The sequence below is a fragment of the Quercus robur genome, chromosome 9 (genome assembly GCF_932294415.1).
Source record: "Quercus robur chromosome 9, dhQueRobu3.1, whole genome shotgun sequence".
Classification (NCBI taxonomy): domain Eukaryota; kingdom Viridiplantae; phylum Streptophyta; class Magnoliopsida; order Fagales; family Fagaceae; genus Quercus; species Quercus robur.
In genome coordinates, this window is record NC_065542.1 from 56201662 (window position 1) to 56227372 (window position 25711).

The 25711-nt window shown below is 35.7% G+C and overlaps 1 protein-coding gene across 2 annotated transcripts; it reads left to right on the forward strand.

Moving 5' to 3' along the window:
• The first annotated feature begins 8056 nt into the window (after positions 1 to 8056).
• Positions 8057 to 25128, forward strand: LOC126699203 (chromatin modification-related protein EAF1 B-like). 2 transcript variants are annotated; one of them, XM_050396879.1, is made up of 23 exons: positions 8057 to 8480; positions 10241 to 10482; positions 10626 to 10680; positions 10756 to 10853; positions 11003 to 12446; positions 12564 to 12683; positions 12882 to 13157; positions 14283 to 14471; positions 14632 to 14712; positions 14929 to 14986; positions 15065 to 15582; positions 15720 to 15770; positions 16712 to 16769; positions 16873 to 17069; positions 17183 to 17236; positions 17340 to 17420; positions 17595 to 17732; positions 17853 to 17969; positions 19448 to 19548; positions 19699 to 19911; positions 20004 to 20382; positions 22174 to 23983; positions 24605 to 25128. In XM_050396879.1, exons 2-22 carry the CDS (start codon positions 10340 to 10342, stop codon positions 23899 to 23901), a joined length of 6099 nt encoding a protein of 2032 aa, XP_050252836.1. In that variant the 5' UTR covers positions 8057 to 8480; positions 10241 to 10339; the 3' UTR covers positions 23902 to 23983; positions 24605 to 25128. The 2 variants fall into 2 exon arrangements, with proteins under 2 accessions (XP_050252836.1, XP_050252835.1); XM_050396878.1 differs by having other exon boundaries at positions 10293 to 10482.
• The last annotated feature ends 583 nt before the right edge of the window (positions 25129 to 25711 follow it).

The following is a 25711-nucleotide window of genomic DNA, read 5'->3' on the forward strand; positions in this document are numbered from 1 at the left end:
ACAATTTTGTAATTACAAGTAATTAGCATGAGCACATTTGTCATTCAAATAAATTAACACATTCAGATGAGGTAATCGCACTACAATAATCTATCTATATATATATATTAATAGGTAAAGCTACGAAGAAAGTTCAATTAGAATTTGAAATTAGAATCCAATTTTGCGTCATGTGTTTAAATTTATGTGAAGACCACACCATAATTATCTACTTAAATTTTTTTAATTTTTGTGCCAAATGAATTAATAAGTGCAAAATACTAAGAATATAATATTAATAAACTATAAAATTTATAAATAAAAAAAAAAACCAATTACATATGCTCAATAAAAATTTCCACACAACAAAGATCACCACATGTACTATTTTATTAAAAACTAGAAAAAAAAAATGATCATAAGTGGTATTAAATTTAGGAAAGAATTTTATTTTTATGATAAAAATTATGTTTAATTTTAAATGTATCTATGCGTATGCATGTGTTACATGCTTCTTTTTTTTTTTTAATAATTTGACTAATTATTTATATTTTTATAATAAAAATTTTGTTTTTATATATGGGTTGGGTTCAAGTTACACCTGATGTAAAATGATGTTACACTACCCAATAACTTGTTAATAAATTCATATTTTGAAAATCCAATTTTTGAATGAAATGTTCTATATGATCTTAACACATATATCAATTTTCCTGCCAATCATATGTAATTTGTCATTTGATTCATAAATTCATCTTTTATGAATTATTTTAAACTAAGCTGTAATCCATGCAAACGAATGGATGTATTCAAAACTAAACACAATTTTTATTATGAAAATATAAATAATTAGTCAGATTATTTTTTTTAAAAAGTAGCATATAACACATGCATACATATGAATACATTTAAATTTAAACACAATTTAATCATAGAAATATAAATTATTAGTTAAATTATTTTTTATAAAAGGTAAACGTAATTAGTCATATATTAAAATTCTAACTCAAATTTTATACTACTTGATATCGCTCCGAATCAGTAAGGTGGATTGTCTGGCTTCGGTGAGCTATCGAAACGGTTGAAGGCCTACAAGAAATAAAACACAATCAAAGAGGAGACCAGAGAAGACCGGTCGAACCCCCTCCGATGGAGAAGTTAGCCTCGCAGAGAAGGAAGTTCCAAGTGTTTGGGAAAATTGTCTCAGAAAAATCTTACCGTTGTCGGGTTCAGACCGGTCCTTTATATAGGGAGCCTGGGACGGTTATTTGTCCAATAACCTCCCCAGGATTTGTGGAAGCCAACAAGTCCGGAGTTAACTTCCTCAACGGCTACAAAACTGTAACCGCTAACGGAAGTTAACTTATTTGAAGGATTTGTTGAGATAGTCGCGGGTTTAGTCAAAAGTTCTAAGTGTTGCGCTTTCGTCCGTCTGGTGTAGGACGGTTTGGTCATCCAAGGATATCCGATGATTGTTCATGGACGACCCTCATGGACGAGCATGTCATCCATGGGAGACTTAAATAGTAGTGCTATTGTCCATGAATGTTTTTCCTTCTTCTAGGTTGACTCTTGGATCAACCTGCACTGTAGGTTCTGGACGATCCATTTGGACGAGATGGAGATGGATTATTTTCTACTTCTCTATCACTACTAACGATCTTTTTTTTTTTAATAATATAGAATATGAGGTGATCTTTGTTGTGTGATGATTTTTATTGATTATATGTGATTAGTTTTTTTATTTTATTGAGTATATGTGATTTTTTAGTATTTTGCAATCATTAACTTACTTGACACAAAAATTAAAAAATTTAAGTAGATAATTATGGTGTGACCCCACATAAATTTAGACACATTGCGCAAAATTGGATTCTAATTGAACTTTTTCTAAGTTTTACCTATTAATATATATATATATATATATATTAAAAAAACTTGAATTTAAATAATTGATTGATGATATGACATTGATTTTTTATCATCTTTAAATTTTGTAAGTATAGAGAATTTACAAAGATAATGTAATCTAGTGGTGAATTTATCAAAATTCATATATAATTAAAAATAACTAATATATATATATATATATATTAATATATTAGTGATTAACTAATATAAGATATATATATATATATAACCTTTTTGAGTTTGGTATAAGCTAAGTGTGTGTGTATATATATATATGCACACACACACACATATATATATATATATATATGTGAAAAATCATAATTAAAAAAGAAGAAGATGGTTTTTAATTTTATTTTAATGAAAAATAATGATAATAATAATTAAAAAAAGTGTAAAGTTCTCTTAAATGCTTTATAAAATACTACATTCTCTGTCAAAAACATTGTAGCTCAACTAACACCTAATGCTTCTGACAAAAATATTCATATTTCAAATCTCCCATCCCCCATTACATAGTGTTTTAACTTCTATCACATTACATTTTAGTATTATGGATAATATAATTTTTGGATAATTACAGTAAATCCACATATGGTTATGCGTGAACTCACATTGTATACTCGTAGTTTGAAAAATATCACTTTACTTACTTGAGGTTCGCTTCTTTTGTTTTCCATAACAAACATTTGTTATAAATTAATATATATATATATATATATATATTTGCTCCTATTTTATATCTTTCTCCTCCCAAAACAAGAAAAAACATAAAAAAGAATGAGAAAACAAAATTTACAAGTTAAGGATTTGTAAAATTTAAGTACACGTAATCAATATTGCATTTCCATGTCTCTCTTCAAATCAATTAGAGAGAGTTAAAAGCAGAGACTATCTTGTATCACGTGCAATGCACGATATTTTATTTTAGTCAATTTTATCTATTATGATGTTTTATTTTTATAATAATTATCTTTTTTGTATTTAGGATCTGTTTGGATTGAACTTATTGTTACTGAAACTGAAAACTGAAAACACTGTAGCAAAATAATTTTTAAATGTGTGAAAAATACTGTGAGACCCATTTTTAATGAAAAAGTTGAGATTTTTGGGTCCCATGAACAGTACTTGGGACCCACTAACAGTGTCATAGCAAACAAATGTGTGGACATTGAAAGTGGTGTGGGTCCCGTGCACACTGGCAGCTGTGTTCACGTGCTTCTGGGTAAAAAAAAAAAAAAAAAAAAAACTCAAAAACGCAAACGCAAACGCAGGATTCATCTCAATCCAAACTGCACCTTAGTTTCGTTATCTAGCCTAATAAGACAAAATTATATACTTGTATACAGTATAAATAATAAAAACAAGTTTTTTTTTTTTTTTTTTCTTAAAGAAGAGGGTCCTAGAAGCTGTGATTGCATAAGTAGCGATTACCAACTTGATGTGATGATCACTTTACAAATATAAAGTTCTAATAATTATCTCTTTTGTATTTAGTTTCAAGTTAATGTTATCTAGCCTAATAAGACAAAATTATATACTTGTATACAGTATAAATAATAAAAACGAGGTTTTTATTTTTTTATTTTTTAAAGAAGAGGGTCCTAGAAGCTGTGATTGCATAAGTAGCGATTACCAACTTGATGTGATAATCACTTCACAAATATAAAGTTCTTATAAGGTGTGGGGGATGAGGGACAGGGCTGCAGGGGCTAGGATTCAAGTCTCTACGAGAGAGTTTTGCACACATGTACACTTAGATCAGGTTAGAGTATAATTGTTATCTTTTATATATATATATATATATATATAAAAGAATTTATTACCAACTATTTACTCTATGTAACACTTCATTACTTAAGTTTCAAGCAATTAAGTGCCAAGAGCCTTTTAGCTTAGTTGACATCTTTTAGTATTTCCAACAGAAACATCCAAAATTCAAATCTTTTTCCCCCATTGTATAATTGAATTATAAAAAAAAAAATTTAAAAAGTTTTAAGAAATTTTTAATTCTATTGCCAAAAGTTTCATTGATTATATATTGTAATTTCATGTTTTAATAGAGTAATATTTATGACTACAAATTTTGCTTGAATCGAGTAGCTATAACATATGTCAGTAATACACATTGTATTTCTTTCATGACTCATTAAAATAGTTAATTTATAATTTAATTTTTTTAAATATAATGTTTTTAATTTTTTTTAGAATACTAAGTATTTTTAATAGACATACACAGGGAGAGGAAGAAGGTTTTAAAGAAACTGACAGTGGTTTATATCCAAAATGATCTAACTCTTAGATAATCCGAAAAACCAACGCCATTCTCAACTGAATCCAAATGTCGAAACAACCTCGATCTCAACCAAATCTCAACCGGATTTTAACAACTTAAAAACTCCATGCCACACACCGGAGAGAGAGAGAGAGAGAGAGAGAGAGAGAGAGAGAGAGAGAGAGAGAAAGAGAGAGAATGCTGGACTAGGCAGAGAGTGGGCTAGGCAGAGAGAGTGTAGAGCAATCACCGGGGGTGGGGGGGGGAGAGAGAGAGATACTGAGATAAGGTAGAAGCAATACACGTGTTGGAGTGAGATAGAGCGTGTGGAAATAAAGAAATGTTTTTTGCTAATAACATTCAGCTACAATAAGCTACTAAAGATAGCAACTCACTGTAGCCATCACTCAAAATGTTTTAGCTAACTTCTTTGTTATAGTGTGCTTTTAGTGTTTTAATTGCTAAAATGAATATTTAGTCATTTTAGCAACTTTGTTGTGAATGCTCTTATCGTTAAAACTTGAAACCTATGCTTTTGGTTTTTACCATTGCATGAAAATAAGTTCACCTAAGAGCATTCTCATCAAATGTGTCAAATGCCAAATATTTGACATTTGACACACCAAACTCTAAAGAATCACCTTCATCAAGTATTTTAAATGCCATAATATTTGGCATTGATGAACAGTGCAATCTCATATTTGAGACCGCACTGTTCACCAATTGTAAAACTTATAATATTTTTTTATTCAATGGGGCCACTTTCTTTTCTTCTTATTATTTCTCTTTCTCCCTCATTTTTTTTTTCTCTCTCAATTTGGTTTTAGCCTTCTTCCTTTTTTTTTTTTTTTTTTTTTCTAGTGCCTCTATTCTCCCTCTCTGGGTTCATGGTCGACATTCTTGAGTGTGGCGTCAGCCTTTTTGGTTGGAGTTAAGATTGGAGAGGCTGGGCCACTGGGGTGGTGGTTATTTTTGTGGCTAGGGTAGGTTTTGGCTGGGGTTTTGTGGTGGGTTTTGGGTTTAGAAAACTAATTTGAAGAATGGAAGAACAAGGGAAGGGCGGTGGGTGGTGTTGCTTGATGGGTCTCGCTGGGATACTGATTTTTTTTTTTTACTTAGGTTGCTAGGTAACAGTGGTGGGTTTGTGGTTGGTGTGCCGTGGGTTGACAGAGAGGGAGGATGAGAGGGAAAAGTGGGTTGGAGTGCCGTGGTTGTGCTGTGGGTGGTGTTGTGAGTTGAGGCCGGTGGGTTGTGTCGTAGGTTGAGGCCAGTGGGCTGTGCTGTGGGTGGTGCCATGGATGACGCTATGGGTTGTGCCGTGGGTGGTGCCATGGGTTTGTGGTGGCTTTGTGTAGGTTTGTGGCGGCTTGGGTGATGAGAATAAAAAAGAATAAAAAATGATAAATAAATAATATTTTAATGAAGTGGTAAAAAAAATAGAAGTTTTGATGTTATGTGTATTGAAAAGTAATGTGTTAAATGGTATAAAGTTGGGTTTTTACTTTTTAGATGCTAAATGCAAAATTTTTTAAAACTCTTGATGGGAATGCTCTAAGGGTTTTGGTTTTTTGTTTTTTTGTATTTTTGTTTTTTTTAATTTTGGGACATAAGTTCGCCTATAGCTAACACAGAAATAGAAAACAAAACATTTACAATTTTTTGGTTTCCACTTTCCAGTACAAAACATTTAAAAAGTGATGATATGGCATTGATTATATAAAGTGTCAGGAATAGCAAAAAATTGAAAAAAAAATACAATAACATAAAAATTAATCCACCTAGTTATTATTTATTTATCTGGTAATTTCAAGTCAAATTCTCATAATGGGAAATTTTTGTACTTACTGAGTAACTGGCACATTTCAGGTAAATTGATTGTAATAATTAACTCTATCAAGTACACTTCCGGGCACTTTCATTGGCCTAAAGGTGTAAATAAAATCAATGAAATTACGAAGATCTCCTCAAATGATGCCAAATTTGTCTCTTTAAAGTTTGAATAAAATATTTAAACCAGGTCCAAAGTCCAAACCCGATTACATCAACTAAATTATTAACTAATTTAATTTTGCTTTCAACATAAAGAATTATGATCAACTTCCTAGTGTCCCACGACTAACATTTGAGAAATGCCACCTATAGGGGAAAATTTGTTGGTGATTTCACATTGAATATTGGCTTTGTACATTTAAAAAAATAATAATAATGGCTTGGTAGGAGAAAAATTTTAGGTGATTTCACTATTTTGGTATGAGCAAAGTTTTGGTAATTTCACTATAAGAATTAACTCTTAAGAGCATTAGCATCTAGTTTGCTAAATCTCTAAAAGTGTTATTTTCAAACTCTAAACCACAAAAAACATGCAATATCTGAATTGCTAAATCTAAAAAAATTTAGCAACTTGCTAAAAAAATCTTTTTATTACTTTCTCTTTTCTCATCTCAGTCTCTATATGACTCTCACTCTCCCTCTCTCTTGCCCCTCTCACACTTTCATTCATCACTCTCGCTCTCTCTTAAGAATCTAGTACCCATAAATTGGAAGGAACTCGAGACAAACCTGTGGTGGTTGCTGAGTTAGGACGAACTTGGGATGGATAGACTCTCTTGTGACAATGAAGAAGACAACAATGGTGGTGGTAGATTTGAATGAGAGGAGGGTCTGGTGGATTTGTGGGTTTTTTGGCAGTGGTGGTGGATTTATGGGTTTTTATGGGTTGCTAGTGGTGGTAGGTTTAGTTGTAGTGGTTACCGGGTTGTGATTTTGGTTGTGAGTGGTGGTGGTGGTAGCTATTGTAAATCTGTAAAGGAAAAGAGAGGAGAGAGAGAGAGAGAGAGATGAAGAGGAAAATAGATTAAAATGAATAAATAAATGAATATTGATAATTTTGAAGTGAAAAATAAGAAATGGGATGAAGACATGGTTTTAAAAACTAGTATGGTCAATGAATCGTTTTTGGTCCCGATTCTCGGTTATTTTCGGTTTTGACCAGTTCTTACCAGTTTAGACCAATTTTTATTGGTTTTCGAGGTTTTTATTGGACCAAATTGGTGCCTGGTTCTCGGTTGAATCGGTCGGTCTTGTCTGATTTTTAAAACCATGGATGTAGGGTGAGTTTGTAAAATGGTATGTTAAAAAAAATAAGGTAGTTTTTTAGAGATGTAAAATGAGCATTTTTTTAGATATCTGGTTGCTAAAGCTCATTTAGTAACATATCCTTAGACTCCCATTGTTCAAAAAGCAAAAATAACACAGTTAAAATTCCAAAACTACCCCCCTGAAATAGTGCTTGACATGCCTCTTTATTAAATAATTTAACTTTGAATTTAATAAATTTCAACATGGTAGCATTAAGTTTCATTTCCTAATTTAGTTTCTAGTAACCTTCCTTTCAAAATCCATAGTCAAAGAAAATTCTTACTAACATTTGAGAAACCCACCAAGTGGGGAAGGTTTGTGGGTAATTTCACCTTTGGTAATTAGCTCTCGGATTAATTTATCACAAGGGATTTTTTTTTTACCAATAATAATTTTGTAGTGTCACAATTTAGGTAATTTCATTAAGGGAATTAAGTCTTTAAGTAACACTTCCCATAGATTCCCATTGGCTAAAAAGTGAAAATAAAGTAGTCAAAATTCCAAAAATACCCCTCAAATAGTGCTTTGACAATTTGACATGCCTTATTATTAAATAATTAAACTTTGTATTTATTTAACAAATCTAAACGTGGTACCATTAAATTATAATAATAAAAATCATAATCCCAAATCTTAATAAAAAAAGAAGCAAAAACATGGTAGTAATTAAAAAAAAAATATAGATAGAGAAAGAAAAAAAAAAGAAAAAAGAAAAAAAGAAAAAATAAAAAGCCCAAAATGGACGTCCAAAATGTAAAAGCTCAAACTCAAAATCAAATCAAAGGCCTCTTGTTCGTCTTCTTCTTCTTCATGCCCAGCCCACTACTACTACTACTCTTCGCAGAGGTCGCATAGTTCTCTTCTTTCACGAAATACACTGACCAAACCAAAACACGAACAAAACAAAAAACATAACAAAAAACACGAACAAACCCTAGAAATTTCACACACAGATTGAGAGAGAGAGAGAGACTCAGCGAGGCTTTCATGGCTGACATTTTTGCGGGAGGGACGTGTTGAATTTCGCGTTAATTTATTTTGGGGGAAAAAATTAGGGTTTTCAAAACCCTAGGAGAGAGAAAGTTATTTGTGTGTGCGAGAGAGAGGGTTTGAGCGAAATAGAGAGTTCTGTGTGGGTGCCCTAGCTCTTCAATTGGTTTAATATTCCTCAATTCAGGTGAATTTTTTTTTTCTTGCTCTTTTACGAAACCCTAGAATTTGTGAAATTTTGGTGCAATTCGAATGGCATTAGGGTTTGTTTTGGGGCTTTTTGTTAGTGGCAATTAATGTGGAATTTCTGCTTTGATTGAATGCCTTGAAAGGTTTTTAATGTTTTGCATTAATATGGTATTTAATGTGGTGCCCCCCATTTTGGGGAAACTTAGTAGGGTGTGTATTTAAGTGGTAAGATAGTGATTTTGTTGCTCAAATGCATTTGTTCTGAGTTGCCTATATGAGAATTTGAAGGAATATTAGTGACCCCAAGGCTTTTTTGAGCATTTGTTACTCGTTTTGCTTGTAATTTCGTGTGGCACTGTGTATTTATTAATGATTTAACTCTTCTTCTTATAAGTTATCGATTTCCATGATTCGACATTGCCTAGTTTGCACCCATTTCCTTTATTTATTTTTTTAATACTTAACTATATGAACGAAGCACCATCGCATAGTGGTCATATCAGTTTTAGTAGTTAAATGCTTCTTGCTTGTGCTGTTAGACATTGGCTTGAGGTTAGAAATGTGTTGTTAAGCGTCCTCCGTATCTTGTTCTTTAAAAAAAAAAACATTTCTTTATAGGCAATATAGAAGATATTTTTAGGGTTTTGTAGATTGAATTTGATCTTTATCATGCTGATCCTCCACCCGTCCCTCAATTGTGTGCTTGATTTTATATGAAATGCTCCTATGTTATTTAATTTTTTGCAAGGGATTCCGGGGGGATTTCTATATGCTTGTATTACTGCAAGGTCCTCATCTACATATTAAATTTCTTGAAAATTTATACTTTACTGATAAATTTGGCATGGTAGGGCAACTTTTTATTTTTGAAGCATTTCATTTATACATCAAGGGTGACTGTGTAAGCAAGTTGTGCAGTCATTTATACATGCTTGTGGTTATTTATACATGGGGTGACTGTCTAAGCAAGTCGTGTAGTCATTTCATGGATTTAGAGCTATGATAACGGATTAGCCTTCTATTTTTGTGAAGCATATTGAAACGCATGTTTGTGCTTTGCCATTTAATGGACTCCTTCCATAGTTTTAGTTCCTATTCTGAAAAGAAATTTTAGATGAGCCTGCTGACATATATATGCATTTGTTAACCTTTTCTTTTATCCAACTCACTAGCTGGTTTGAATTTTCAATTCCAAGCATGTGAGAGTTAATGCATGTTTGCATGGTGTATTTTGCCCATATACTTAAAAATATCCTGATTAACACAGCTGATGTGAGATGGTGTTGAGGATTGGTATTGGATTCTTTTTTCTTGTGTCATGTAATTGTTGGTTATTTTTCCAAACTTCTTACATTTTATTTATTTATTTTGTGTTGGTGTTCTATCTGTAACTGTTATGTATTTTGAATCCTGTGTTCAGTGTTGTTGGTATTTGAGACAAATGGCATCTCCTCCCTCTAAAATAAGTGGAGGGTGAGGTTACTGCCATCTTGTGTGGATCATGAGTTATGTATACATATATTTAAAATATCCCATGCCTTGAGGGACTTTCAGAGTGTAATATCAGTGGACATTTGCTTCCTCCCCCCCCCCCCCCCCCTTCTCCTCTCTCTCCAAAGTATGTGAATTTGTGCAAACTTGAATATTGACTTGAATGAGGAGATTTATCCCCTGTTTGTATGCTTTGATAAAGCGTTTACTATATGTTCTAGTGGAAAGGATTTTTTTTGCTGATAACATTTTCCTTTGTTTATTCAGCGACTTGCTCTCATATGACTTCTCTTACTCTTCTGCTTTCACAAATTTGTAGAATATTGAATATATGGGAGGGGAAAGATTGTAGATATTAAGGTAGGTATGCATGGATGTAGCTCAGGGTCTGGTCTACTCGTAAATGCTGAGGTTGATTCCATGGGTGGAGTTGTTGACGGCGGGGTTGGTATTGGTTTAAAAACCTCTCCACGCCGAGCAGCAATTGAGAGGGCTCAAGCAGAGCTTAGGTAATATGGGCGTCCTTTTTGTTTACTCTGACCCCCTTTGAATTTCCATTTCTAGATGTATTTCAGCTTTCTTTTTCTTTTCTTTCTTTTTTTTTTTTTTTTTTTTTTTTTTTTTTAAGAAATATATTCCTTGTTGATAACAGGCAAGAGTATGATGTTCGTGAGGAAAGGAGAAGGGAGCTAGAATTTCTTGAGAAAGTATGGCAAATTAATCTTTCTTGCTATTTATCAAGTCCTGTGAATGATAGTCACCTTATTGCTCCTCACTTTCAGGGTGGCAATCCTTTGGACTTTAAATTTGGGAATGCGGCTTCAGTTAGTGTCCAGTCTACATCGCTCACTGATCAGCATCCAGAACAAATTGTGACCAGGTAGATTGTTTTTGTCATTGTGCATTTATGGGTTTTTGATCAACGTTATAACAAACTGAATTGATCAATTCTATTCTATTCTAACTTATCAAAAAAAAAAAAAAGATTGATTCGATTTGATTCTATTCTATTTTTCTTTGTTATTCTAGTGAAGCGAAAGGTAGTTTTGCGTTGGCTGCCTCACCTCATGGAGATTCTGTTGAGAGTAGTGGTAGACCAGGGGTTCCTACAGTATGTGAACCCAATAGTGCTGATAATCTGTTACTTTTAGATGGTAACAATGAGTTACTTGAAGGTGAAAGGAGCTCTATTCATCCTAGGCGAAGGAATAACATCGCTCCATCAGAACAGTCTTCCCAGATGGATGGGAGTCAAAATGCCAAGGAATCTGAAGATTCGGCTATTGTTCGCCCATATGCTCGAAGGAATAGGTCCAGACCAATCCGCGAAGGTGCTCGTGGAAGGGATGGAAAGGGGATGGCATCTGAAACAAACAACATAAAGGATCAAAATATACCTTCTGTTTCTAATCCAAAGTCTGCAAGATCAAATGGTGATATGGTCTCTAAGATTGCTACTTCAAATAATCAGTTGGAATCGGACTTGGATGGTGTGCGGGCTTTAGAAACTACTGGCGGTAGCCTGCCTGAAGGTAAATTGGATGTTAAGGTTCCCAAAATCTTGAGGGACAACCAACACGACCAACCTTCTCAAGTAAATGCTCAACAGAATGCTATTGATATGGCTTCTGGGAGACCTGATCCTGTTGGAGAGATGAATCAGGTAGTTTCAGCTGGTTTTGAACATCCGCCTTGTGCAACTGCAACAAAAGCTGAGAACGAAACTAGACCTGGTCAGCCAAATGGGTTCAGCAACATCAAATTAGATAGGAAAAGTATAAATGAAGGTCAAAATAGCAATGCAGTATTGGGCACAAAGGGTTTAGATTCGGAGTCCTCTTGCACCCAAGCTAGCCTAGGTGTAGATGTAAATAATGATAATGACATGTGTACTAATACAAGGAATGTCTTATCTAATGGGAACACTATGGAACAAACCTCAGATTTGGAAGAGACAATAAATTTAGCAGGTGGTGAAGTGATTAAAGAAAAGAATGAGTCCAGGGACGTTGATGAAAAGAATGAAACTAACGCTATTGAAAAAAGAAATCAGGCCATGGATGTTGATAGTTGTTCTATTACTAATGCTTGTGATTCTGTTTATCAAAACCATTCTGGCAATGGTACTATAGTCAAAGTTGAGGAAGATGTGAATATAAGTAGATTTGAACCTCAAAATGAGGTGAAATATCCTTCCAACATAGAGGGAGTGCAACAAAATGAACATATCCCATCAGATACTGAGAGAAAAGTGGAAGATGTGTTGGGTGATAATTCCAACCCCAGCAAGGAAAACTTATGCACTGGCGTACTTCAGGAATCTATGGATGCCTTTGACTGTGAGATTCCAGTGACTGCTTTGCTGGGGAGGGACTCTTCTGCTGCCCCTGAACCTCAAACGTGTTCTGGTAACCATTTAAAGGCAGACAAGGCACATGAAGATTCTATTCTTGAAGAGGCACGAATTATAGAGGTTCTTTGTTTACCTTCTGTCCTGGTTTATGTTCTCTTATTGTCAAATTTGTTGGAACTTCATTTATTTTTTGGTTGTTCATGAAGTTATAAAAGATTGACATAATGTAGTAAACAGGCTAAGCGTAAGAGAATTGAAGAGTTATCTGTTCGCACTTCGTATTCAGAGAACCGGCGAAAATCTCAATGGGATTTTGTCCTTGAGGAAATGGCATGGTTGGCAAATGATTTTGCACAGGTCTGTTTTTCTAGGGATTTGATTCAGTCAATATCATTTCCAATCCTTTTTTTTCTTTCTCTAAAAGATCGTCTTCTCAATTTTGGATCTATCTATCACACTATTTGAAGCACAAATATTTTCAAAGCTTACTGTAATGAAGTGCATCCAGTTTTATCCCTGTTGTAAGCCTTTTATTTCCCTTATTATTTCTTATAGGAGCGTCTCTGGAAGATAAATGCTGCAGCTCAAATATGTCATCGGGTTGCTTTTAGTTCTCGGTTGAGATCTGAACAACAAAACCAATGTTGGGAGATGAAAAGAGTAGCTCACTCCTTGGCAAAGGTTGTCAAGCAATTTTGGACTTCAGCAGAGGCGCTTCTAAATAGTGATGATCAAACTGTTGTTCAAAAGAACTGCAAGTATGGTTTGGTTGGATCAAAGAGGATTGGTGGGAATGAAGTTTCTGAGGACAAGATTGGAGAATCTGATATGGTGCTTGTTATTTACTGTCTCTTTTTCTGATCACCATTTTGGTCTATGTGATGATAGTAATTCAGTGTTATACAAATGGTTTTTCTTGCTTATTCATTTAATATTCAGCAATTTTTCATTGCCTAGTCCATTGCTGGTAGGTGTTTCACTTTCTATTTTTTCATAGATAATAATAAAATCTGGTTGGCTGTAATATTATAGTTTTTCAATCAAGGACCTTTTAAGTAAATATGAAGTTGTATATAACTGATGAATCTGGAAAATGTTTAAAGAAATGAGACAAGATGGAGGGAAAATGGAGACAGATGTATGCAGAGAGCCATATTAAACATGGGAGTAGCAGTTTATTTTCTTTTATAAGCTCATGTGGTTATTTGAAGGTTGGATTTATTTGAAGATGTTATTTCTTTTGGACCTATTTTTTTTGGTCAACTACAAATATTTGCAGAATTGGATCGGATATTCTGCAGCATATGTTTTGATTGTCCTGCCAATGAGCTCTAGCTCAAATGGCACCTCCCCTAGTAAAAGCAAGGTGGAGGCCAAGGTCATAGATTCATGTCCAAACAGTGCATGTGTAATTACCAATAAAAAAAAACATGTCCTTATAGTCAGATAGATTTAAATTTTTTTTTTTTTTTTGTTTGATAAATAATGATTATATTGAACCCAAAAAACATCAAGTACGCAGGAAGTATACTGGATGTAGATTACATCTAAAGCTTTAATAGTACAATTATCAATGAATTCTAAATAGATTTTAATTTTAAAACCACTTATTGAGGCATATGGACCACTTAACTTCTAAATTTCATTATTTAGTTTTTAAATGAGATCAGGGTATTTGAGTTCAAGTGATGTATCTTGTAGCTTTAGAACTGTTTGTTATCTGAAGCCTATAGATCTGTTCTTCTGATGGAAAATGCTCATTTTAATGTCTTCATGATTTTTTTTTCTCCCTATGGAGAGATGTATTACTGTTTTATTAGGCAGTGTCTTTTCTTTATTGTGCTTTAAGATTCTTGGTTCTAGGATGAACACAAGTGAATTTTCATTTAAATATTAGAGTTTTTGTCTTACCTTTGTGTACTATATTTTAATGATATTTATGTTGGTCCTTGGCAGGAGATGATCAAAGAATCAGGGACACAATATCCCAGAAAAAATCCTTCAGTTTCTGTACTGGGATATGCAGTTAGATTTTTGAAATATAACAGCTCCCTTGGCCCTCTTCAAGCGGAAGCACCAACAACTCCTGACAGGATATCTGATGTAGGAATTGTTGAAATGTCATGGGAGGATCATCTTACAGAAGTATGCTACAAGTTCCTGATAGCCTTTTAGATGACCTGCATAAACATGCCACACTACTTTGTAGACATGACTCATTTTTTTGCTTATTTTACTTTTGTTTCATATATTTAATCAGTGATGCCTATGGAATTTATTATACGTTGAGTTTCTGGCTTGGCAGGAAAGCCTCCTCTATTCAGTTCCATCTGGTGCAATGGAGAGCTACAGAAAATCTATTGAATCTCATTTGCTACAGTTTGAGGTAAATAATTGTCCATCAAGATGGTTGTTTTAAGCATTTTCAAATTGGGAGTACGTTGTCATATATCTTTTGCCAATAACTCATTCATCTGTTTCTGTTGTTCTAGGATGAATTTCTGTTTTTTCTTTTATATGACAACAGTATTATGCTAATGTATTTTATAAGAATCTTTCCTTTGCAACTATTCTTTTAACAGATTGAATTGAATTATTTCAGAGAACTGGGAGTAGCATGCAAGAAGAAGTTGAGACATCAACATATGATGCTGTAGCAGGTATTGCTGTGACTTATTTAATATTGCAGTCCTCATGTTTGATCTAGGGCTCCTTAAAAGTTTAATTTTCAAATTCAGAGTATGGATATGAAGAGAATGCGTACGATGAGGATGAAGGAGAAACGAGCACATTTTGTTTGCCTGGAGCCTTTGAAGGTAGCAAGTCAACAAAATTTGCCCAGAAGAAACGGAAACACTTAATGAAATCATACACTTCAAGATCCTTTGAAGTGGGAGCAGATTTGCATTATGGACAATGTACAACTGGAACTCAACAATCCATGTTGATGGGAAAAAGGCCTGCTAGTCTTAATGTTGGTTCAATTCCTACAAAACGTATGCGTACTGCTACCAGGCAAAGGGTTTTGAGTCCTTTCGGTGCTGGAGCAACTGGGACCATACAGGCTCAAGTCAAAACAGATGCTTCAAGTGGAGATACTAATTCCTGTCAGGATGACCAGAGTACTTTACATGGTGGATCGCAGATCCAGAAAAGTGTTGAGGTTGAGTCAGCTGGGGACTTTGAGAAGCAGTTGCCGTATGACTGTGCAGAAACATCTATAAAGCCTAAAAAGAAGAAGAAGGCAAAACATCTGGTACATAGGAACTCCTATATTTCAAGTTTCAACAGACACCAAGGGCATTCTTATTCCCTTGAAAATTAATGATATATTTCTTTCTGATTTTCTTACTTTTTTCTCTGTTAAGTTGCTTGAATTCTATATGCTTGCAGGGTTCATATGACCAGGGATGGCAGCTGGATTCTGCTGTTCTTAATGAACAGGTGATCATCGTTCTGTTCATTGGATAAAGTAGCTTGATTTGTAAAGATTCTTCATTTTTTTTCCTTTCAAATATATCTGACTAAATCTGCCATTATGGTAATAACTTGGCAAATTTATGCTATTAGGGAGGAATATCATTTATGATCTGCTTTGTCTGACAGTGCTTGGGTGCTTACGTAATTTCAATTCTCGAAGTCTTGGCTTATGAGAAACTATTATAGAAGGGCATTATCTTTTATGTTGCATTTTCCACCTGTTTAAGTTCATGTTATCACATGCTTATTTTAATTAATTATAGTTTATAGTATTTGGTAAGAAGGTGTTGAAGTTTTGGAATTTCATTTTCCAGCCACTAGGATAAATGGTATGTGATAGTAGAGAAATGGCTAATAACTTATAGGACTTGGTCATCATGGCTGCTGTCAGTTTTTGGCTGCAATCCACGTAGAGGTTGTGATTAGCTTTTGCGGGCAAACCTTTTTGGTGGAGAGACGTATTATATGTCCTCTAGTGACTGCGATGGTTCAAATGTAGGATAAATGTTCTAAGAGAGTTTGTTTAGCAAGTTGAAGTGAAAAGATAGGCCCTTTGAAGAGGAAGGGAGCTTTGGGAAGTTTTTGGCGATAGGGAAGCTATAATTGTCTTGTCCAGCAGTTGGGTGAACCAATTATAGAAATAGCAGGAGTATCATAAAGTCAAAGCAGATGTTCTTTTTCTTCCCTCATCTTGTTTTGTTAGCAGGCTTGAGTTTGTTGACATAAGTTTCTATGAGGAGGGTATTGCTTCCTTTTTTGGTATTTGCATGTTGTGAGTAGCGTACATGTTTGTTCCTTTTATTTTTTTGCTTTTGGTCTGTTCTTTTTCCAGAAATAAATACTGCATACTGTGAAATTTTTTGTAGAAAGTATTCAAATAATTTATGGTGCCATTTGACTTGTAGAGGGATCATTCCAAGAAGAGATTGGAAAGTCTTCATTTTGAATCTAATGGAAACAGTGGTAAAGCTCCTCTTTCTCTCCTGTTAGCTTTATAATTTGTTTGACAAACATACTTAGTAGTTTGTGTTCTTTATCCTTATTATTTTCAAATGTTTCTCTGAAGGTTTATATGGGCAACCTAATGCCAAGAAGCCAAAGATTATGAAGCAATCACTAGATAATACTTTTGACAACATTACTCCAATGAGTGGGTCCATTCCCTCCCCTGTGGCATCCCAAATGAGTAATATGTCCAACCCAAATAAATTCATTAAATTGATAGGTGGTCGGGATCGGGGCCGCAAAGCAAAAGCGCTGAAGGTACACTTGGGGTTGCACTATTTGATAGGGCTTCTAACAGCTTGTTCTCATAATTGCTAATTTACCTTGTTTGTATTTTTCTCCATGAACTTAGCAATTCACCTTCTTTGCAGATATCTGCTGGGCAGCCTGGGTCAGGAAGTCCATGGTCGCTATTTGAAGACCAGGTTATTGTAGTCCCATATTTGTTCCAACTGTGGTTCTAGACTTTTTACCACCACTAGGTAGCTGAAATATTTATCATTCTTATTATTTTGTTTGTTATATTAGGCACTTGTTGTCCTTGTACATGATATGGGTCCTAACTGGGAGCTCGTGAGTGATGTTATTAACAGTACTCTGCAGTTTAAGGTAGGCATGTATTTATTTGTCAATTTTTGACTTTGTGGCTGTCCTAGCTCAGCATGCTTTATTTTTATTGGTAAAACGGTATTATATTTTCATTTCAATTTGATAATGTTTTGGAAAATCTTGTTAGTTGTCTTTTATGCACTAGTCCCATTGACGTCTCTCCAACATGTGCAGTGTATTTTTCGTAAGCCTAAAGAGTGCAAGGAGCGTCACAAATTTTTAATGGACAGGAGTGCTGGTGATGGGGCTGATAGTGCAGAAGATTCAGGGTCTTCCCAGTCATATCCATCTACATTACCTGGCATTCCAAAGGCAAGAATTTTGATACCCTTTCTGACAATGCCTTTAAGTGTATCTGTGATTCTGTGTATTGGCATGATGTTTGTGTAATGTTGCTTATTTTGGCTTCTTGTATTGTCTGGTGTTATGCAGGGCAGTGCCAGACAATTGTTTCAGCGTTTGCAGGGGCCAATGGAAGAGGATACCATCAAGGCTCATTTTGAGAAAATCATTTTGATTGGGCAGAAGCAGCACTACCGGAGGAGTCAGGTTTGTATTTGAAGTACAAGTTAGATGTCTCTTTGCTGATCCCAACACATTAGTTGAAATTTGAAGTGTATTACTAATACCACCTCTGTAGAATTCCTATCCTTACAAATATAAGTTGATTTGTGTTAACTTCAAAGGGATCTTTTTTTTTTTTTTTGGGTGGGGGGGGGGGGTGTGTGGGGGGAGGGTGCTGCTCAAGGGCTGCATATTTATATTGAAGTGTTTTCAGCTTCCAACATTTGCCAGACCAGATAACATCTTAGGATGCACCCTATATGAGCTTTATGGTTGAGGTCCATCCTATATTTTAAGAAGTCAATTTGTTGGTTAATCTCCTACCCACTGCTTCCTAGGATAGATATTATATATTATATTCACTATTACGTTTTTGCCATTGTTTGAATACAAGTTGTTACTATAAGGAATGTCTGCTGATTTTGCATTCCTAAGAGTAATGTTTTATCATGCACATTATTTAAGTCAATCAGTTACATTTAAATATATTATCTTTTAATTTTTTGATCCTTGCCTGGAAACCTGTTAAAGTTTCAGTATTGGTTTTGGTGGTTGTTGTATCAGTCCTTGAGACTGAAATGAACTCACTAAATCTGTTCTTTTGATTTTTTAACTGGTTAGTTATACATGGCATGCACCTAGTGGGTCTTGAGTTTATGACCTCATCCTCCATCCTATTATTTTGGGAGCAGGAAGTTTGAGCTAGAGCTTATTGGCATCTTTTCTTTTGAATTTATGGGAAGGCTTTTGAATGGTTGTTCTCACTATGCCATGAAATTGGGATTGAATTTTAAAAAATATTCAAGTTTGTTAGATCTGAAAAGATCTGGCTAATGAACTCTAGCTCAAATGGTGCTTCCTCCCTTGTAAGAACAAGCTTGAGGATAATGTTGCATTTTCAAAACTCACTGGGTGTGTGCATAATTTACAAAAAAGGATTATTTTTTGTCATTTCATATATGCACATGGATAAACTTAAAAGATTGTAGAAATTTGTTGGCTGTTTCTTTTTTAGCCTGCACATATGCACATACATAATCTCTATCCTTTGTCCAGCATTCTTCCCACCCTGTTGCCTTGCTATCTGAAAATTGGTCTGCACCATAATTGTGTTGGTGCAGTCTTTCATGACATTCCCTGATAACATGGTCAACTTAAATCCGAACTTCTAATAAAATATGTTTGTCATATCCCTTGAAATAGAGATGGATTATCAAGTCTAGGGCCCCAAATTTGATTGAATTTCAAGGGCACACATAAAATGTGATGGTTTGCTCTTATCAAAAAGAAAGAAAAGAAAAAAAAAGTGATGGTTTGTAGCTGTATAAAGTGAAATGACATCTTAGATGTTGGAAATTACAGACGTAAGACCTGAAAGTGATCTACGTAATCTTTGTATAAGTTTTTGTACCTTTTAAACTCTTTGCTGACTACTAATCTGTCTTCTTGTGTATCATGTGAAGAATGATAACCAGGATCCAAAACAAATAGCAACAGTTCACAACTCTCATGCTGTTGCTCTTTCCCAAGTCTGCCCAAATAACCTGAATGGAGGTTTTCTAACGTAAGTATTGGTGCCTTTTCACACATATTAATGGTATTTCCTGGTACTAACTCATCAGAATTTTCTTATATTCCTGGCTCTTATGTGTAATTGTTACTGTTTTATGCAAGAAATTGCAATATTAGTTTTATTTTTGATGTTTGGATGAAGGCCCCTTGATCTATGTGACGCAACCACATCTACCCAAGATGCTCTTCCGCTTAATTATCAAGGTTCTCATACAAGTGGTTTAGCAATATCAAGTCAGGGTGCTGCTGCAACAATACTTCCGGCTTCTGGGCCCAATTCCGCACTACAAGGATCTTCCAGTATGGTTCTTGGCAGTAACTTGTCATCGCCATCTGGTCCACTTACCTCTGGCAGGTAGTCTGCCGTTATATAGATTGAGTTTGTAAAATTTAATGTTCTTTCTATTCTTACCTTTAGTTTTTGACCGTCGTCGTTACATCTTTTAGGGATGTCAGATACAATGTTCCAAGATCATCTTTACCAGTTGATGATCAGCAAAGAATGCAACAATACAATCAAATGTTATCTGGTAGAAACATTCAGCAGTCTAGCATGTCTGTTCCTGGGGCACTTTCTGGAGCTGATCGTGGTGTGCGTATGCTACCTGGTGGAAATGGTATGGGCATGATGTGTGGGATGAGTAGAGGCATGCCAATCTCAAGGCCAGGGTTTCAAGGAATGGCCTCATCACCTATGTTGAATTCTGGGTCTATGCTTTCTTCCAGTATGGTGGGGATGCCAAGCCCTGTAAATATGCACTCTGGGGCTGGCCCGGGTCAAGTGAATTCTATGTTAAGACCTCGCGAGGCTTTGCATATGATACGGGTGAGTTTTATCTATTACTTTTTCTTATGCTGTGGTTGCTGGGTTTGGATGGCATCATTTAGTTTTGGTTGTTGGCTTTTGTTTTTTTGTGTGCGTGCATGCATACACTCAAAAATTAAAATAAACTGCAAAGAGAGAAATTGAAAAATTTGAAGCCTAATAATATGCCGGCCTCTTCTAGGATCAGTGGATGTGACCAGTTTGACATTATTCGCGTCAAGTGGCATTGATACAGCTCTTGATCTTACTTTCTTGTTTATTTCTGGGGGACCTGAGGTTGGGGTGGGGGAGTTGTTGGGGCGCATTTGAGATCATTTATATGCAGACCTGTTAGCTGGCAATTTGAGCAATTTATAGTTTGATGTGAGCAGTCGGGACCATTGAAACAATAGTACAACCCCTGAATAGTTCTCATATACTGCAATAGGAGCAATGGGTTGAGCCTGTGTTGTTTTAAATTAGAGTTACTGTTAAGGGCTGTTTACATTTCTGAACAGGCCCATCTTGTTAAAGCCAAATTCACATCTCTCTCTCTCTCTCTGCAAACACAATATTCCAAAATGTTCTTGATCCCACTTTGCTACTTGTTTGTTGTCAACATTGTTCATTTTTCTACTAATACATTATTTAACTGTTTAAAAAGGAACCACAATTATTAATATCTCGTTTTATAACACATCATCATTGCTATATGGGAATGAATGCCATTCTTGAACAAACTAATTCACCAGTGAGGAAGAGTAGGTTGAAACTTGAAACAAGTTGTAGGAATAGAGAAGGGTAGAGGAAGATCTAACAAACATGAGTAGTAGTAGTAGAAAAAGACATGTCAATTAAGTAGGTAACGTAGAGTATATTTTGGATAGAATAGAATGGCGAAAAAAATACATGTAGCTGCTGACCTTAGTACAACGGTACAAGGGAAGTATATAAAGAAATAGCCCAAAAAGAGGTAAAAAAATTAAAATCTATACAAAGGTTAACTAGAGCTCAAAGTATTGAGGAACTCTAAAAAATCTGCAGAAAATAAAGTGAGAGAATTCGAAATCTAGTCATACGGAGTCTTCAAAAAGAAAACTTCAACTTTGTCCTGTGTATTCCTTTCCTCTCAAAACATTGGGCCTTTCCTTTCTCCAAAGACACCACATTAAACACAAAGGAACAAACTTTCCAAATCTCCTCATTGCTTCTCTTGCCAAAACGTCACTTCCAACAATATAACAAATCCCACAAAGATGTTATGCGAGAAACACCAAACAAACCAAAAACCAACAATCATATTTTCCGAGCCAATGTATAATTTAGGAAAAGATGAGCCACGCTTTCTCTTTTGCTCTTGCATTTAATGCACCAATCCATAATCTTGAATCCTCACTTCGATTGTCTGTAGTCAAGATCTTATCCAACGTCACACACCAGGAAAAAAACCACCCTATGCTGTACACAAATTTTCCAAATGCTCTGCCAAGGATTTATTAAGGTTGCCTCTGTACTTACTGTTCAAATTAACAATCTGGACAACCCCTCCCTCTCCCTTCCCCCTTCTTCTGTTATGAAAAAAACCCACCCCTTAATAAGGTTGCAGAATTATAGAATTCAATGCCTTCTCTCTCTTATGTTATTTTTGGAAAAAAATACTCAGTTGCAGAAGTAGTTGATATTTCCGTTTGATGATCTTTTGTCTTTCTTCAATAATTTCCAACTTTTTTACATATTCTGTAATTTCCATATATGTTTAATCAGTAATGGTTGCTTTGATTATACTTCACTGCATGTGTATTTGTGTTATAGCCTGGCCATAACCCGGAGCATCAAAGGCAAATGATGGTTCCTGAGCATCAGATGCAGGCCACGCAAGGGAACAGTCAAGTTATTCCCCCTTTCAATGGGTTGAGTTCTGCCTTTACTAATCAAACTTCACCACCTGTTCAGCCATATGCAGGTCACTCCCAGCAGCAGCATCAGATGTCTCCACAACAGTCCCATGCTCTCGGTAGCCCTCATCACCCTCATATTCAGGGCCCCAATCATGCAACAGGTCCCCAGCATACAGCCTATGCAATCCGCATGGCTAAAGAAAGGCAGCTGCAGCACCGGTATATGCAGCAGCAGCAGCAGCAGCAACAGCAACAGCAACAATTTGCTGCATCTAATGCTTTGATGCCACATGTCCCACCACAGCCACAGCTTCCCATATCATCCTCTCTTCAAAACAGTTCCCAGATTCAACCTCAAACTTCGTCTCAATCTGTATCTCTGTCACCTGTAACACCACCTTCCCCTATGACTCCTTTATCATCTCAGCACCAGCAGAAACATCTACCACAACATGGGCTTAGCCGAAATCCCGGTGCGAGTGGGTTGACCAATCAGATGGGGAAGCAACGCCAACGACAGCCACAGCAGCAGCAGTTTCAACAATCTGGCAGGCACCACCCTCAACAACGTCAACAAGTGCAAGCTCAACAGCAGGCTAAACTTTTAAAGGGAATAGGAAGAGGGAACATGCTGGTTCATCAGAACCTCTCAATCGATCCATCTCATCTAAATGGCCTTTCTATGCCTCCAGGAAGCCAAGCTCCGGAAAAAGGAGAGCAGATTATGCACTTAATGCAAGGTCAAGGCTTATATTCTGGGTCTGGCTTAAACCCCGTTCAACCGTCCAAACCACAGGTTCCTTCTCAATCTTCAAACCATCCCCAGCTGCAGCAAAAGCTTCTTTCTGGCTCAGTGCCCCCTTCATCAAAGCAACTACAGCAGATGCCTTCTCATTCTGATAATAGCACTCAAGGCCAGGCTCCCCTTGTTCCTTCAGGTCACACATTATCTGCATCCCATCAAGCTGGTCCATCAGCAGTTGTTGCTTCGAATCACCACCAGCAGCTGCAGCCGCAACCACAGCCACACCAAAAGCAGGTTAATCAAAGTCAATCAAGTGTTCAGAGAATGCTCCAACAGAATCGTCAAGTGAATTCTGAGTTGCAGAATAAATCTCAAACTGATATATCTCCTCAAGCTGACCAGCAGGCTGTGACTAGCGTTTCTCAGGTGAGTTCTAGCACAGTTATGTCTCAGGGCTGTATTGATTCAGCCAATGTGGTACCCGTTGTTTCATCTGCCATTGCTGCTCAGTGGAAGGAGTCGGAACCGACATATGATTCTAATCTGCCTAATTCGGCAGCTCAAGTGGGTTCCATTGGGGGCCTGCCTGTTTCAAGTTCAGCTGGGAGTGAGCCATTACCACCTATTAGTCAAGGTTTAGGCGCCAGGCAGCTATCAGGTAGCTTGCCCTCACATGGGCTTAATGTTGGAGCACAATGGCAGCCTCAGTTACCCCTGCAACAGTCACCTACAGCTCCACCCCCATCACAACAACAGTATCAGCCACAGGAACAGCAGCAAGAACAACAATCACCCCAACATCTTCCGCAGCCGCCGCAATCTCAGCAGCAAACGCAGCTTCTGCAAGCAGGGCAAGGCAGTTTGTACATGAGGCCCACTAATTCGAAACTGGAATGAATCAATTTAGTGGACTGAGCATTCTGATAGCGATCAACCTGCCGGGATAGGGTCTGCATGCCCTTGTAACAGCAGTGTACAGGTATTATTATTTTCAGTTCCCTCTGCAATTGTTGCTTGATATATGCAGATATGATCTTGTGTTAAGCTATTTGATTTCTGAAAAGGGTTTTCATGGGTCAATTCATTCTCATTCAAGGGATGGGCTGGCATCATTTGTCAGTATATATACTCTAGAATTATTCAAAGCCCTTTTCTAAAAGCTTGGTAGTCCAATTTTATTGCATATAATTAATTTCATAATATATTAATATTCATTATGTTTTTTTCCCAGCCTGAACAAAGATCATGAAAGTTGGAAATCATTTCTTAATACTATATTATTTATTTCATAATGTACTATGTCATCACGATTTAATGCCTACTTACTTTTCTTGTTTTGTGCATGTGTGGTATAAACCTGTATTATATTTTTCCCGCCCGCTTAAATTTAAATTGTATAGTCCTGCCTTTTTTTTTTTGTCCCAAACATAATCCAAATTTGAAATTAATCTTGGTTGGTTACTCTCAAGTTACTACATATCTGATTCAAGCATATCTCTCTGAATTTTTTTTTTTTTTTTTTTTTGGGGGTGGGGGGTGGGACATTCTTACATATTTTAGTGAAGATAGCTGACTTGAGGTGTGGGGTTCTGATGTGCAGATAGAGCTGGCGATTCATTTGGGCATTGCAGGACAGAAAGAGATGGTGATCCTTTTTTGCAGGTTCTGTCAAAAAGTAAACTGAAGCATTGGCAGGGCATTATCATCATTATTTTTTTGTTTTTTTTTTTTTTTGGGAAAATCTTGTAAATTACCACTGGTTTAGAGTTTTGGGAAGATAGAGATGGATATAGAGGTATGTGTACAGGGTTCTTATTTCTCCTTTTCTTGTACTTCCTTTTTTTTTCTCCCCCTCCTTTCCTGGTTCCCTGCTCCTGCAGAGGGCCCTATTCCTTTTTGCCCCAGTAGATTAGTGCATGTATTATTTACTCTTTTAGATTAATGGGGTAGCAATCATTGTTGTGGCTAAAGCCTCTTGGAAATTTTGTGAATATAAGGTTTATGGTGTATACACTGGTCAGTGGTGTTAGAACAATCATCATGTGTCACTGCCAGGTGCGCCTGTGGAATTATTGTAATTTGTAACAACTTTCAGTTTATACAATGCCGCAAGCCTTCAGTTTATCCTTTTCCTGCTATGTATATCGATCAACAAGCCCTTGACTCTTCTATATCTATCTGTTTTAAGGTTTTTCTGATTTTAGGATTACGCTTGCTAATGATGATTTCTATGTTGCTGGGAAGTTTGGTACGGGCTGATTATGATGAAAATTTGTAACTTGTTGAGTGCAGTTTTAAGAGTTACTGCTGTGCTGATGAACATTACCTTTATTCTGGTACGTATTTGATAAAATATTTGTAAGTATTGTCATTTGGTTGTGCAGAGCATTTGAGGTGTATTTATGGCTTGTGAGATTTTAATTTTTAATTTTTAATTTTTTATTATAGCGTAGGTTTCGTTGATGTAATTTGTTTTTGTTGGCATGAAAGAAATTGTCATGATTGAATTTTGGAAGTGGCACTAAATTTGCTATATTTGCAATCAAAACCCGTGTAGACACTTCGTTCTGAACTGTCTGGATTAGACAACTTGTGTATACATCAATAGTTCAGAGACACTGATCTTTTATTTTTAATTATTGGTTCAAAACTAGATGGGTGCGGTTTTATGCTATGAAAAGTATGTAAATTTTTAATGTCAAGTTAC